Source organism: Coregonus lavaretus, assembly GCF_964263955.1.
Source record: "Coregonus lavaretus genome assembly, chromosome: 3".
NCBI classification, from domain to species: domain Eukaryota; kingdom Metazoa; phylum Chordata; class Actinopteri; order Salmoniformes; family Salmonidae; genus Coregonus; species Coregonus lavaretus.
The window spans coordinates 20,188,024-20,204,178 of record NC_139990.1 but is presented as its reverse complement, the minus strand read 5'-3'; the positions used below and the strand labels follow the sequence as shown (position 1 = coordinate 20,204,178).

The 16,155-nt window shown below is 41.5% G+C and overlaps 1 protein-coding gene across 1 annotated transcript in view; it reads right to left on the bottom strand.

Moving 5' to 3' along the window:
* Positions 1-16,155, bottom strand: part of LOC311126873 (transcriptional repressor p66-beta-like) — a 62,286-nt gene that overhangs the window by 21,819 nt on the left and 24,312 nt on the right. Inside the window, exons 2-4 of the mRNA XM_084158573.1 lie at positions 7,749-8,123; positions 658-787; positions 133-264 (exon numbers count right to left, since the gene is read on the bottom strand). Of these exons, the coding sequence (XP_084014699.1) occupies positions 133-264; positions 658-787; positions 7,749-8,122 (636 nt within the window). The 5' untranslated portion in view covers position 8,123. The remainder of the gene's footprint in view (positions 1-132; positions 265-657; positions 788-7,748; positions 8,124-16,155) is intronic.

Below are 16,155 nucleotides of genomic sequence, written 5' to 3'. Positions count from 1 at the left end.
GAATACTTTCCGAAGGCACTGTATTGTCACATACTAGGGTGCTGGGTCTCATTTGATATTTTATATAACGATATTTCAGTCAACTTTCTGAATTGAATATGGAATGATATTAGTGTCAACTCTGGTACTAACCTTCTGCACGACATTCTCCTTCTGGATCTGGCTCTGCCGAAGCTTCTTGAGCAGCACCAGACGGGCCTCCTCCAGACGCAACTCTTCCCGCAGAGCCTTGATCATCTGCTGCCGCTCCTCGCCAGTCTTCCCCTAGAACACATACGTCACACACACACACACACACACACACACACACACACACACACACACACACACACACACACACACACACACACACACACACACACACACACACACACACACACACACACACACACACACACACACACACACACACACACACACACACACACACACACACACACACACACACACACACACACACACACACACACACACACACACACACACACACGTTTATGGATAGGACAGTAAAGGGCTGACAGGAAAGGTAGGAGGAGTGTGAGTATGAAGGGCAGTGGGGCAGATTTGAACCATGCCGACTCTGGTCTACATGTGTGCCATGGTCAGAGTCAGCGGCTCTAATTGCTAGACCACCCAGGCCACGTGGAGACAATGTACCTTGAAGATCTCCAGGTTGGCCTGGTGCAGCCTCTCTTCGGGGTGGGGCGTCCCCCTGGGACTGGATGCCTCGTTGTCCGACAGGATGATCACGTCTGGGGACGGAGTGTGTCTCTCACGGTCCACATCGCTGGAGGTGGGAGAGAGGAGGACCAGCGACGAATGATGACCAACAGAGGATGAATGGTGTACTCTGTTTAGCGCTGCATAGAGCTACACTGCATTACCTCCTCTACATGGAGCTACACTGAGTAACACAATACTAAACAGGCTACAACAATATGCATTGTACAATGAATGAATGAATGAAAGAAAATGTGTGTCAAATCGTCAGTTGGCAACCCATCCCTTATGGGATTAATTGACACAAACAAACATTACAATAATTCACTGTGATAATTCAGTGAGGATTCTTCTTCCGGTGTTCTCTGCAGTGCGCATCGCATGAATACATGTATAAGGTGTTTTTGTTTTTTAAATCTGCGTTACACGCCAACTAAATACACTTCCAAAGTCCACATCTTCTGCACAACTAATTTCAATCCCAAATTGTCCACCCATCACCTGTTCTACGTCCATTTTAAATCATGATTGATTACAGTGCCTTGCAAAAGTATTCATCCCCCTTGGCGTTTTTCCTATTTTGTTGCATTACAACCTGTAATTTAAATAGATTTTTATTTGGATTTCATGTAATGGACATACACAAAATAGTCCAAATTGGTGAAGTGAAATGCAAAAAATAACTTGTTTCAAAAAACTCTAAATAACGGAAAGGTGGTGCGTGCATATGTATTCACCCCCTTTGCTATGAAGCCCATAAATAAGATCTGGTGCAACCAATTACCTTCAGAAGTCACATAATTAGTTAAATAAAGTCCACCTGTGTGCAATCTAAGTGTCACATGATCTCAGTATATATACACACATACAGCTCTGGAAAAAATTAAGAGACCACTGCAAATTTTTCTTAAATCAGCATCTCTACATGTATGATAGCCATTCCATTCCAGTGTCTGTTGAATTCCAACACAGGCACACCTCATTCTACTGAATTAGGTACTGATTAGGTGATCACCTGAACCAAATGTTATTTAATGAGGAAAAGTATAAAAACCACTGCTGTGGTCATCCCTATCCTCTTGCAATAGGATCAGCTGGATGGCAAAAACAGTGCTAATAGTACCTCAAAAGTAATAATCAAAAAATAACTATTGACCATGCCAAAAGAGTTGAAAAGGAAAGTTTTGAGTGAGGAAAAGAAGGGTTCAATTCTGGCTTTACTGGCAGAGGGATACAGTGAGCGTCAGGTTGCTTCCATCCTTAAAATTTCAAAGACGGCGGTTCATAAGAACAAGGTCAAGCAGCAGACATTGGGGACAACAAAGCTACAGACCGGCAGAGAGCGAAAACGACTCTCTACTGACCGGGATGACCGCCAACTCATTCGAATGTCACTCAACAACCGTAGGATGACATCAAGTGACCTACAAAAATAATGGCAAATGGCAGCTGGGGTGAAGTGCACGGCGAGGACGGTTCGAAACAGGCTCCTAGGGGCAGGGCTGAAGTCGTGCAAAGCTAGAAAAAAGCCCTTCATCAATGAGAAGCAAATAAGAGCCAGGCTGAGATTTGCAAAAGACCATAAGGATTGGACTGGAGTAAGGTCATCTTCTCTGATGAGTCCAATTTTCAGCTTTGCCCAACACCTTGTTGTCTAATGGTTAGACGGAGACCTGGAGAGGCCTACAAGCCAGAGTGTCTCGCACCCACTGCGAAATTTGGTGGAGGATCGGTGATGATCTGGGGGTGCTTCAGCAAGGCTGGAATCGGGCAGATTTGTCTTTGTGAAGGACGCATGAATCAAGCCACGTACAAGGTTGTCCTGGAAGAAAACTTGCTTCCTTTTGCGCTGACATTGTTCCCCAACTCTGAGGATTGGTTTTTCCAGCAGGACAATGCGCCATGGCACACAGCCAGGTCAATCAAGGTGTGGATGGAGGACCACCAGATCAAGACCCTGTCATGGCCAGCCCAATCTCCAGACCTGAACCCCATTGAAAACTTCTGGAATGTGATCAAGAGGAAGATGGATGGTCACAAGCAGAGGTGTAGTCCAGGGTATACGCTGGTATACGGCGTATACCTACTTATTTTTCAGTCAGCATTGCGTATACCCACTTCTAAATCCCCCCTGATGCGCATCATTCAGTAATATCTGTGAGTCAGATTGCCTATTTTCTTCCTCGGGGATAGTGAAGCCATGACCCACCCTCCTCTGCCTCTAATTGGCTGGTACTCGCTGCTTTCACTGATTAGATTGGTTAACTTTAGGCATGAGGACTGATGAGCCAATCAGAGGCAGAGTAGGGCGGGTCATGCCGAGGAAAATATCGCTAATACCTCAGGTGCCAGTGAAAAAAAAAAAAAAAAAAACTCAGGTGCCGGTGCCACTTGACTACGATAACGGCAGCAGACCAAACAACGGATGAAGAAAGGACACAAGCGGCGGTGTGCCACCCCAGTTGATGGAAGACATCATTCTGAGGTAAGTTTTAAGGTGGTTTCCAAATGAATCATTATTTTAAACTACTGGCAAATTGCCAGTGACTGCACATTTAGAGGAGAAGAGATGTTGCCGCCAATAGTTAGTGCGAGTCGGCTAACGTTATGAAGCTAGCTACGTAGATTGGGATAATGTGGGGAAACCGGGGCATTGTTGGTTTTCAGTAAGTGTTTAATCAACCCAGTTCATAAGAATTTCATACCAGACTGATGAAACTGATTATCTCAATGTTTATGAAGCTTGTTTATTATTGTAAAGGTCTAAATTATAACGTTAGCCAAGTTACTAAGCCCTAAATTATAACATTAGCCAAGTTACTTAGCCCTAACTAACCTATATGATCTAGTTTAATTGCATAGTAGCTAAGCTGGTAGTTGATTTTTAAGTAAGTTAAAACACAAGAATGGGGACAAATAGTTTAAGATTCAGCCTAAAACAATATTGAGGTCTAATCAGGCTGTCTTATTTTGTATAGGGACAGGTAACCATGAAAAGGAAGGGAGATATTGCAGACTTTTTTGTAAAGAGGCACAAATCAGGCCCAGATCAGGCCCAGGCAGACCCCACCCCTAAAACCAGCAGCCCTGGCAGCTCTCAACCGGGAGCTAGCCAGGCAAGTCAGTGTGAGCATAGAGAAGGATCCAGTCTACCACCACCAGGTCAGAACACACAGGCAGTAAATTGCATCTCCAGTTTATTGAAAAGTGAAGCCTCACACTGTAACAAAAGGTGATTTTGACAGATTAAGCCTCATTTTGAATTTCTGTGTGATGTTATTTATTTTATTGCCCTTCTATTTATTTTGTCTGTATCCATGTTTGTTTTTTACAATGCTACTGTTATATAACATTTTGTGTTAAATTTGTTGTTTTTTTGTTAAATAAACTCTCCCAAGTATTTCACTCACTAATCTCCTGTATGCTTCAGCTTCACTTGCTGAAAATATTTCCACTTGGTTATGCAGATTGTTAATGTAAAGAGGGGGACCCATGTCTTGCTGATGACTATTGTGATCACAGTAGTGTGTGTGTGTGTGTGTGTGTGTGTGTGTGTGTGTGTAAGTGTGTGAGAGAGAGAGAGACAGGGAGATGCATAATTAGTTTTGTTGTTGTCTGTAGACATCAATAATGACTGGCCAGACCTGTGGAGTGCTAAACAAACAGAAGACTTCAAATCCAAGAACCCCTGGTTGGGATCCAAAAACAAAAAATTGGGTAAGTTTAGGTAGATTGCTAGTTTGGGTAACTTCTGAAACAGTGGGCACAGATAACTTTGTGTGTGTGTGTGTGTGTGTGTGTGTGTAAAGGACCATGCACACGTACAGCTGTGGATACAGGAGTAGTTACATTGTTTGTTTATGCTTCGCAGGATGTCTGGTCTGTAGCAGTGTGAACTCCATTGGGATCGACAAGGAGCAAGGACAAGGTGTATCGCTCTCAAGAGAATGGATGAACTTTGAAATTCAAGTGTCTGGCCAGGGAAGTAGAACAACAAGTTTGTCAATCTTGAGAAATAAGGTGAGGAAACATGCGTTGTCCAAGGCCCACACTCAGGCTGTGAAGGTGGCAGAGCAACAGAAAGAAGCTGCCATTGAGAATGCAGTGGAGACTATGACTGAGTCCTACATGAAGGAAACTGAAGCTGTGTTTCGAACAGCCTACCATCTGGCCAAAAAGAACCGACCCTTTTCTGACCATGAGAGCCTCATTGAGCTGCAGGAACTGAATGGTGTAAAAATGGGCTCAATACTTCATTCACGTTACAGTGCAACACAAATAATACAACATGTTGCTAGTGAGATGCAGAGCAAAATCATCAGTAGCATTATAGCATCATCCAGTAAGTTAGCTGTCCTAATTGACGAGGCATCTTCTTTAAGTCACAAAGCTGTCATGACAGTTTCTATTAAAGCATCAATTCAAGAAGAAAGCCCTGAGTTCATATTCCTGGAACTTGTTGAACTGGAAAATCAGAGAGCAGATGGCATATTACAGGCGTTACTCACCTGTTTAACTAATGCTGGCTTTACAGAAGAGTGGCTTCATGAAAACTGGGTAACATTTGTATCTGATGGAGCCAGTGTCATGCTAGGAAAGAAGTCAGGAGTAGCAACCAGACTGACTTTGAGATTCCCAAAGCTTTTTGTATGGCACTGCATGAACCATAGACTTGAACTTGCTGTGTCAGATGCAGTTGATGAGGTAAACTCTGTCAATCACTTTAAAACTTTTATCCAGAAGCTATACTCTCTGTATAGTGTGTCAAACAAAAATGAACGTGAACTTGTTAATGCAGCAGCTGAAGTAGGCTCACAACTTCTTCGCATTGGCAGAATCTTGGATGTACGCTGGGTGGCCAGTAGCTTTCGGACTGTTCGTGCTGTTTGGACATCCCTGGGAGCTCTTGTGCAGCACTTTAAAAATGCTTGCAGTGATGAGATGAGGTCCACCAAAGAGAGGCAGATGTACAGAGGTTTGTTAGACCGTGTTCAAAGTCCAGAATTCATTTGTGACCTTGGCCTCATGTACGACACTCTCCATGAACTAAGTCTCCTGTCACAGGAGCTTCAGTCTCGTTCTATAACGCTCCTCAGAGCAGAGCATCTGCTGAAACGCTCAATCAGAGTGATCCAGTCATTCAAAGAGAGTCCAGGTGAGAAATATAGTGAGGCTTTAGAAGCAAAACAGACTGGGGAGTATCGGTCTATAGCCCTGAAAACAAATGCAAAGCTGAAGTCTATCAATCCAGGCCAGTTCTTACAAAGCCTTGTGAACAATCTGGAGAAACGCTTGTCTTTTGAAGATGAGACCATCATGGACCTCAGCATCCTTGATCAGAGTAAGTGGCCATCAAAGCCCAGCATCCGCCATGGTGAAGAACAAGTTAAGCGACTGTGCAAGCGATTTAACTTGTGCACAGACCAAGCACTGAATGGGATGCGGGACCTACTGGAAGAGCCCAGTAGTGAGCCCAAGGACCTAAAACCACTTATGAACTGTATGAAAACATTCCCTGTCGGTACAGCAGAGTGTGAGAGGAATTTTAGCCTTATGAACAATATAAGCTCAGACAAGAGGGCTGTCCTTCTGATCTCAAACATATCAAACTTGATGATGATTAATATCAACGGCCCACCAACTTCCAAGTTTGATCCTAGAAAATATACAAGGACCTGGTTGAAGAGCCATCGTGCTGCCTCTTCGGTGCGTTCTAGACAGTGCAGTGTGAAAGCTCCTGCAGAAAGCAAATTTGTCTGGAATATACTGTAGTATGAGCAAAGGTCAGAAACCCAGTGCTGGGTTGAGAGAGTATATCACTGTTGATGTGTTGTTAATGCATATATTTTTGTTAATTGTTAACTAAATATTGTTGTAACATATTTTGTTGAATGATTTACCGGTAAATGAACATGTTCAAAACAAAGCATATAGCAATATGAACAAGGATGCATTGTCACCTTCAGATTTGAAGTATTTTATTTAAATAAATGTGCAAAAAATAATCGAAACACCATTTCCTGTTTGCCTCATGATAAATACATTTTACATTCATCCAGGCTGCTCTTGTGACCAGTAGTAACTACAAACTGCTCCTAATCAAGTCATGATCATTTTATAATAGTGTGCAAGTAGAAATTACATATTTTTGGGTAAACTAAATCATAGTCTTACATGTCACTGTTTCTAAAACAGGGCTTTTTTCTGGACTACTTAAAAAAAAAAAAGGTGAATACTGAGAGTATACCCACTTCTCCAGGGACCACTACACCACTGGTCACAAGCCATCAAACAAAGCCGAGCTGCTTAAATTTTTGCGACAAGAGTGGCATAAAGTCACCCAACATCAATGTGAAAGACTGGTGGAGAGCATGCCAAGACGCATGAAAGCTGTGATTGAAAATTAGGGTTATTCCACCAAATATTGATTTATGAACTCTTCCTAAGTTAAAACATTAGTATTGTGTTGTTTAAAAATTAACATGAACTTCTTTGCATTATTCAAGGCCTGACAACACAGCATCTTTTTTGTTGTTTGACCATTTTCTGCAAATAAATGCTCTAAATGACAATATTTTTATTTGGAATTTGGGAGAAATGTTGTCAGTAGTTTATAGAATAAAACAAAAATGTTAATTTCACCAAAACACATACCTATAAATAGTAAAACCAGAGAAATGTATATTTTTGCAGTGGTCTCTTAATTTTTTCCAGAGCTGTATTTATATATACACACACACACCTGTTCTGAAAGTCCCCAGAGTCTGCAACACCACTAAGCAAGGGGCACCACCAAGCAAGCGGAGGGGTGAATAGTTATGCACGCTCAAGTTCTGTTTTTTTGTCTTATTTCATGTTTGTTTCACAAAAAAAGTATTTTGCATCTTCAAAGTGGTAGGCATGTTGTGTAAATGAAATGATACAAAGCCCCCAAAAAATCTGTTTTAATTCCAGGATGTAAGGCAACAAAATATGAAAAATGCCAAGGGGTGTGAATACTTTCGCAAGCCACTGTATATTATTCTTACCCTCTTCTGGCGCTAAAGTCCACTGGTTCGTCCACCATGTTCTCCTTGCCGTTCTTACTCGGCCCTCCGTGGCCCCCCAGCCTCCCGTTCATCTTCTCCTCATAGGCCGCCGCCGCGCCCGCCAGCATACTCTGGTGGTGGTGGCTCCCCTCCAGTCCCCCTTTGCCGTCGTCCAGGGACCCGGCTGCCACTGCTGCCCCTTCCAACGCAGCCAGGTCCTTGCGCTTGAGCAGGGCCAGCATCTTGAGGCGCTCCATAGCCTCGTGGCCCTCCATCTTAAGGCGCTTGGCCAGGGCCTCTTCACGCTCCTCGGACGTCTCCAGGCCCCGTTTGAGCAGGTTCAGCCGCAGCGCCTCCTCAGACATCCGCTCCATCCTGGAAACAAAGGAAGGGAGGGAGGAACGTGAGGTTCAATTCAATTCAACCAGATATTTGAAAGCATTTCACAGATCACAGATGCTTATGAACCATGGTTGAGAGTGAGCCTATGTGAAGATAACACCTCAAAACGAACAGTCTCGCCCTGCAGCTATGTATTTTATAGTGAAAATAGGGCCTTTGTTGCTCTTTATGTGTGTGTGTGTGTGTGTGTGTGTGTGTGTGTGTGTGTGTGTGTGTGTGCGTGTGCGTAAAAATGAGTGTGTGGGATTGTTATATCCCTGACCGCCCACTGACTAACTACGCAATCAGGTGACTCCCTGACAGCATCCAATTAACTAATTACACAAGCATTACATTTTGATACCAGTCATATTCACCACTTGATGGCACGAATATTGAAGTCAACAAAAATATTTAAGAAAGGGATGTTTGAGTCTTTCAAGTGGGAAATTGTAAAATATTTGAAAGCCTACAGAATTCTCATCCTCAACGGTGAATCTGTGAGAGTCTGAAAGTGAACTCTTTCACCTTGAGTGAATGGGGGTGTTCTTATTTTGCAATATCACCAGATGACATCAGGTGCATTGACCCGTGACTAACTGACAATTATGTTAACAAGTGGATGACGGTTATTCATGTCATGTCGTTATATTAAAACAAGTTCCTATCCACCAAATGAATGTATGAGAAGGAACACACAAATACAATTAATGCGTGTTAAACATTGACTTGACATTTTCAAGTAACCTACATTGGTGCTCAAGACATCTCTTTAGGCCAAGGATCATCAACTAGATTCAGCCGCGGGCCGATTTTTTCTTTAGCGGATGGTCAGGGTGCCGGAACATAATTACAAATGATTTGTTGACTGCAAATTGACCGCAAGAAGCCCAAACAGATATAATATTTGACTAAAACATAACCATTTTAAACCTTGCTTACATTGGTATACGATCACATATATCTTTCTATTATGCGTGGGAATTCTTTGGAACAGATTTACTAAATTAAAAATTACTTGGAGCTGATTTGCTGGGGTTTTTACAGTCTTAAGTCCAACAATTAAAATAAAAAATACATTTCATTTGTATTTATTTTTGCTCAGAAAACTTGGGGTGACAAATAAAAATCACCCGCGAGCCAAATTGTGCGTGGTTACTATGTGGATCACACCAGTGAGGAAGACTTCGGTTGGGTGGCAACCAATGACCTCTCACAAACACGGTTTTGTCATGTGACTGGTTGCTATAAGTAGGCTGACTGAGCATTTGGTCCAATCAAAAGCCTGCGTCAGGAATGCAAGCTGGAAGTGCAAAAAGCCTCAAAACACTGACACAGTAATTGCATGTTTACTGAATAAGGCAATGATAACAGATTGTACGTTTTACACATACATCTTCATAATGCACGTGAAAGGAGCCCTCTGTTTGTACAGTTACAGTAGAGCCGTAAGATTTAGATTCTAAAGAAAGGTCCTATAATATCCACATAAGAAGAAACATTTCTCAGAGGCCAGTATCAATCCAGATCATACTAGATAGTGTATGTTCAATGTGTGTGGAGAACATATGCGCATGAGGTCATACGTGTTCAAGTGCCCGTGAGTTAAATTGTGTGCATACATACAGAGTCTGCTCCAGTTTGACCATGTGTCACGTACAAGCGATCTAAATGATCATGTATGTGCGTGCCTATCACACTAAGTTAAGCACGCTTGGGTGGGCTATGGAAGGCCCGAGGACAGACGCACACACCCACACACCAGACAGTATGTGTCGGCTTTTGTCCGCTGGCAACTCCCTATCTGCTCAATACATTTGTATTCCAGTCACCGTAGATAGCAAGCCTGAGATTAAGTGCATTACTATCAGGCGTTGCACTGCACAGTGCTCTGACGTCTGCATCGGTTCCTAGAGATCTTGCTCTGCATACCAACAATAAGCAGTTCAGAACTGACCTTACAAAATGCTATCCACTGTCTACAAGTAGACAAAACATAAGATTGCAGTCAAAATATATTAGATAAAACATCCCAGCCAGACATACAAACATAAAATAAATAACAGCACATCAAAGGATAGTATAAAGCATCAAAGGATAGTATAAACATAAGATGTTGGGGGAAACATGATGAGTACATTAAAATCTGTGGATGTATGGCTCTGTTATAATCTTCAGGTATTTCCAGGATTTTCTACAAAGATAAGTTTCCCCTGGCAGCACATATATGGATTTCCATTGTAGATACAGCCAGTATCTGATGAAAAACCATCCCAATTAAGAAACTATCTCGATTCATATTCAGACAATGTGCGGGGAGAGCCAAGCTCATTCTCAGTTAACAGATGACAGATGAGGCCTTCAGTGATGCATATATGAGCACACTGCACCAACAGTCAAACAGAGCTATAGAAGTAGCACAATGGAGGATGCCTTGTCTGTAGTCACACATATCACCTCAATGCAGGTGTTCTGTAATATGATGCTTCCCCATCAGAACATGCGTCCATGTGTGTCGTAACGGTGTTACCCTTTCTGTTCTGGTTTGTAGATGAAAGATTACTTTCATAATTTGCATAATATAAAACGCAACATCAAATCAAACTTTATTTGTCACATGCGCCGAATACAACAGGTGTAGACCTTACCGTGAAATGCTTACTTACAAACCCTTTACCAAAAATGCAGTTTATCAAATAAACTAAAGAAAAAAATAATAAAAACATTTGAATAACAATAATGAGGCTATATACAGGGGGTACCGGTACCGAGTCAATGTGCGTGGGTACAGGTTCGTCGAGGTAATTTGTAGGTAGGGGTAAAGTGACTAAACATAGATAATAGACAGCGGGTAGCAGCAGTGTAAAAACAAATGGGGGGGGGGGTCCGGGTAGCCATTTCAGCAGTTTTATGGCTTGGGGGTAGAAGCTGTTAAGAAGCCTTTTGGTTCTAGACTTGGCGTTCCGGTATCGCTTGCCGTGCAGTAGCAGAGAGAACAGTCTATGACTCGGGTGACTGGAGTCTTTGACCATTTTTTGGCCTTTCTTCTGACACCGCCTAGTATATAGGTCCTGGATGGAATGAAGCTTGGCCCCAGTGATGTACCGGGCTGTACACACTACCCTCTGTAGCGCCTTACGGTCAAGATGCCGAGCAGTTTCCATACCAGGCGGTGATACAACCGGTCAGGATGCTCTCGATGTTGCAGCTGTAGAACTTTTTGAGGATCTGGGGACCCATGCCAAATCTTTTCAGTCTCCTGGGGGGGGGGAAAAGGTGTTGTCGTACCCTCTTCACGACCATGATAGCTTGTTGGTGATGTGGACACCAAGGAACTTGAAACGCTCGACCCGCTCCACTACAGCCCTGTCGATGTTAATGGGGGCCTGTTCAGCACGCCTTTTCCTGGATCTGTTGGGGCAGTATTCGAATTGGAGTGGGTCTAGGGTATCCGGGATGATGCTGTTGATGTGAGCCTTTCAAAGCACTTTATGGCTACTGACGTGAGTGCTACAGGGCGGTAATTATTTAGGCAGGTTACCTTCACTTCCTTGGGCACAGGGTCTATGGTGGTCTGCTTGAAACATGTAGGTATTACAGACTAGGTCAGGTTGAAAATGTCAGTGAAGACACTTGCCAGTTGGTCCGTGCATGCTTTGACTACACGTCCTGGTAATCCATCTGGCCCCGCGGCTTTGTGAATGTTGACCTGTTTAAAAGGTCTTGCTCTCATTGTCTACCAAGAGCATTATCACACAGTCGTCCGGAACAGCTGGTGCTCTCATGCATGCTTCAGTGTTACTTGTCTCGAAGCGAGCATAAAAGGCATTTAGCTCGTCTGGTATGCTTGCGTCACTGGGCATCTCGCGGCTGGGTTTCCCTTTGTAGTCCGTAAATAGTTTTCAGAGCCGGTGTAGTAGGATTCAATCTTAAACCTGTATTGAGGCTTTGCCTGTTTGATGGTTCATCTGAGGGCGCAGTGGGATTTCTTATAAGCGTCCGGATTAGTGTCCCGTTCCTTGAAAGCGGCAGCTCTAGCCTTTAGCTCGATGCGGATGTTGCCTGTAATCCATGGCTTCTGGTTGGGATATGTACGTACAGTCACCGTGGGGATGATGTCGTCGATGCACTTATTGATGAAGCCGATGACTGAGGTGGTATACTCCTCAATGCCATTGGATGAATCCCGGAACATATTAAAGTCTGTGCTAGCAAAACAGTCCTGTAGCGTAGCATCCGCGTCATCTGACCACTTCTGTACTGCAACAGTTTCAACGATTTTACTGAGTTACAGTTCATATAAGGAAATCCATCAATTGATATACAGTTGAAGTCGGAAGTTTCCATACACTTAGGTTGGAGTCAACAAATGTCCACAAATGTATTGTTAACAAACTATAGTTTGGGCAAGTCGGTTAGGACATCTACTTTGTGCATGACACAAGTAATTTTTCCAACAATCAGACAGATTATTTCACTTATAATTCACTGTATCACAATTCCAGTGGGTCAGAAGTTTACATACGCTAAGTTGACTGTGCCTTTAAACAGCTTGGAAAATTCCAGAAAATTATGTCATGACTTTAGAAGCTTCTGATAGGCTAATTGACATCATTTGAGTCAATTGGAGGTGTACCTGTGGATGTATTTCAAGGCCTACCTTCAAACTCAGTGCCTCTTTGCTTGACATCATGGAAAAATCAAAAGAAATCAGACAAGACCTCAGAAAAAAGATTGTAGACCTCCACAAGTCTGGTTCATCCTTAGGAGCAATTTCCAAACGCCTGAAGGTACCACGTTCATCTGTACAAACAATAGTACACAAGTATAAACACCATGGGACCATGCAGCCGTCATACCGCGCAGGATGGAGACGCGTTCTGTCTCCTAGAGATGAACGTACTTTGCTGCGGAAAGTGCAAATCAATCCCAGAACAACAGCAAAGGACCTTGTGATGATGCTAGAGGAAACAGGTACAAAAGTATCTAGATCCACAGTAAAACAAGTCCTATATCGACATAACCTGAAAGGCCTCTCAGCAAGGAAGAAGCCAATGCTCCAAAACCGCCATAAAAAAACCAGACTACAGTGGGGACAAAGATCTTACTTTTTGGAGAAATGTCCTTTGGTCTGATGAAACAAAAATATAACTGTTTGGCCATAATGACCACAAAATAGATGGCATCATGAGGAAGGAAAATGATGTGGATAAATTGAAGCAACATCTCAAGACATTAGTCAGCAAGTTAAAGCTTGGTCGCAAATGGGTCTTCCAAGTGGATAATGACCCCAAGCATACTTCCAAAGTTGTGACAAAATGGCTTAAGGACAACAAAGTGAAGGTATTGGAGTGGCCATCACAAAGCCCTGACCTCAATCCTATAGATAATTTGTAGGCAGAACTGAAAAAGTATGTGCGAGCAAGGAGGCCTACAAACCCGACTCAGTTACACCAGCTCTGTCAGGAGGAATGGGCCAAAATTCACCCAACTTATTGTGGGAAGCTTGTGGAAGGCTACCCGAAACGTTTTACCCAAGTTAAACAATTTAAAGGCAATGCTACCAAATACTAATTGAGTGTATGTAAACTTCTGACCCACTGGGAACGTGATGAAAGAAATAAAAGCTGAAATAAATCATTCTCGCTACTATTATTCTGACATTTCACATTCTTAAAATAAAGTGGTGATCCTAACTGACCTAAGACAGGGAATTTGTACTAGGATTAAATGTCAGGAATTGTGAAAAACTGAGTTTAAATGTATTTGGCTAAGGTGTATGTAAACTTCCGACTTCGGAATGTTTTGATTTCTACTTGCCATATATTTTTCAACTATGCTGTGATGTTTCACAAAAGTTCTGAACCTTTCTATTGTAATAGTTTATATAGATTCTAAATCCATTTTTGTTGATTTTTACAAAGAGTATTATTATATTATTGATCGATTTACTACGGCTTTTCGAATCACCCAGCAGTGCTATTTGCAGAGTTGCTATTCTTCAGCCATTCCTGAACCTGCGACTAAAAACAAGCTACATATGGGCAGTACCAAAACAAGTGATCTAATGATTCTGTGTCTTCGCAGCAAAATCTGCAGAGCTGGGATGATTGTATTCCCCATATTCAAAACATTCTATTGGTTGCAAGAATTTTGTATAATAATTTAAATTGAAACACTACGTTGAAAATCTCTTCAACTATTTTGCAACCTGTGTGGCGCAGATGTGAATTATTTGGTCCTTAATAAATGGAACTGGTATACGTTTTTATTTATCACCCCAAACATTTTCATACCAATTTTTTTCCTTACCTACTCCCCCTTCGACTTGCCTCCTCCATTTTTGCGGTAATGCTGCAATCGATTGGTTGTAATTTTGGATAGAGCAGTCATTTCCATATATTTTTGTTAGCTCCATGTGTGACATAACTCCACCAGTCCTATTTATGATATCATAAAATAATTTGGACAAAGAATAAAATAACAAATATATTTTTTTACCAATTTATCAATAATATTTGTTGTAATATTTGTTCTGTCTTTTCTGGTGGATGAAACTGAAATTGCAACCAGCTTTCTATGGCTTGTTTTAAAAATAACTATATTTTGGACATTTTTCATTTTCAAATAACTGAAAGTGAGAAATTGTCATCTGGATAAAGGGAAAAAAGGCAATTTTTTTATATGGGTGAGCCATTCTTATTAATCTGCTGGAGAACCAGTTTGGATTTAAGTATAACCTTTGTATGACTGAAACCTTTAGTGAGAGGTTCAATGCTTTAATATTTAGATTATTAAAGCCCTCCGAATTCATATTCATTATATAAATAGGCCTATTTAATTTTGTCTGGCTTGCGATTCCAAATGCTCACATAATTCACCTAAAAAAGTTGTTCGTGTAGACAGGGCCACATACAGTGCATTTGGAGAGTATTCAGACCCCTTCACTTTTTCCACATTTTGTTACATTACAGCCTTATTCTAAAATGGCTTAAATAAATGTTTTTCCTCATCAATCTACACACAATACCCCATAATGACAAAGCGAAAACAGGTTTACAATCCCTGCTGCAGTGTGTGCAAACCTGGTCAAAACCTACAGGAAACGTATGATCTCTAATTGCAAACAAAGGTTTCTGTACCAAATATTAAGTTATGCTTTTCTGATGTATCAAATACTTATGTCATGCAATAAAATGCAAATTAATTACTTAAAAATTATACAATGTGATTTTCTGGATTTTTGTTTTAGATTCCGTCTCTCACAGTTTAAAATTTACCTATGATAAAAATTACAGACCTCTACATGCTTTGTAAGTAGGAAAACCTGCAAAATCGGCAATTTATCAAATACTTGTTCTCCCCACTGTATATATACACATTTGCAAAAATGTCTACTAATCTGTTTTTGCTCTGTCATTATGGGGTATTGTGTGTAAATTGAGGAAAAAAACGATTGAATCCATTTCACAATAAGGCTGTAACATAACAAAAATGTGGAAAAAGTCAAGGGGTCTGAATACATTCTGAATTCACTGTAAGTAAATAGGTCAACTGGGATATGACTAAATCATTAAAATCAGGGGGATTTTTCCACAAAAAGACAGGTATTTACCTTTCCATGGTCACAAGATCTTATTTTTGCTAACTTTCTATAAAAATGTATTGTAGTGAGATAATTTATATGAATACCGAGTATGTCCACTTCACCGTCAGACAATTTTATTGGTAAACTACACGGTAATGTAAAAGTTGTAATTTCTGCGATCCGATACGCAATATGGTACACTTATCATAGTTTGGTTGTAATCCAGAGAGGTTAGAGAAATTATCTAGATCCTCTTTGAGGCTGTGCAGAGATCCAGATTGCGGATTTAAAAGAAAATATGAGTCATCACTCTCCAAACCATTTATGTCTAGCAGCATAGGACGATTGATTGTTTTTAAGCCTTGGATTTCTAGCCCCTTGATATTATTGTTGGATCTAATTTGAATAGCTAACATTTCGATGGCCATAATAAATAGA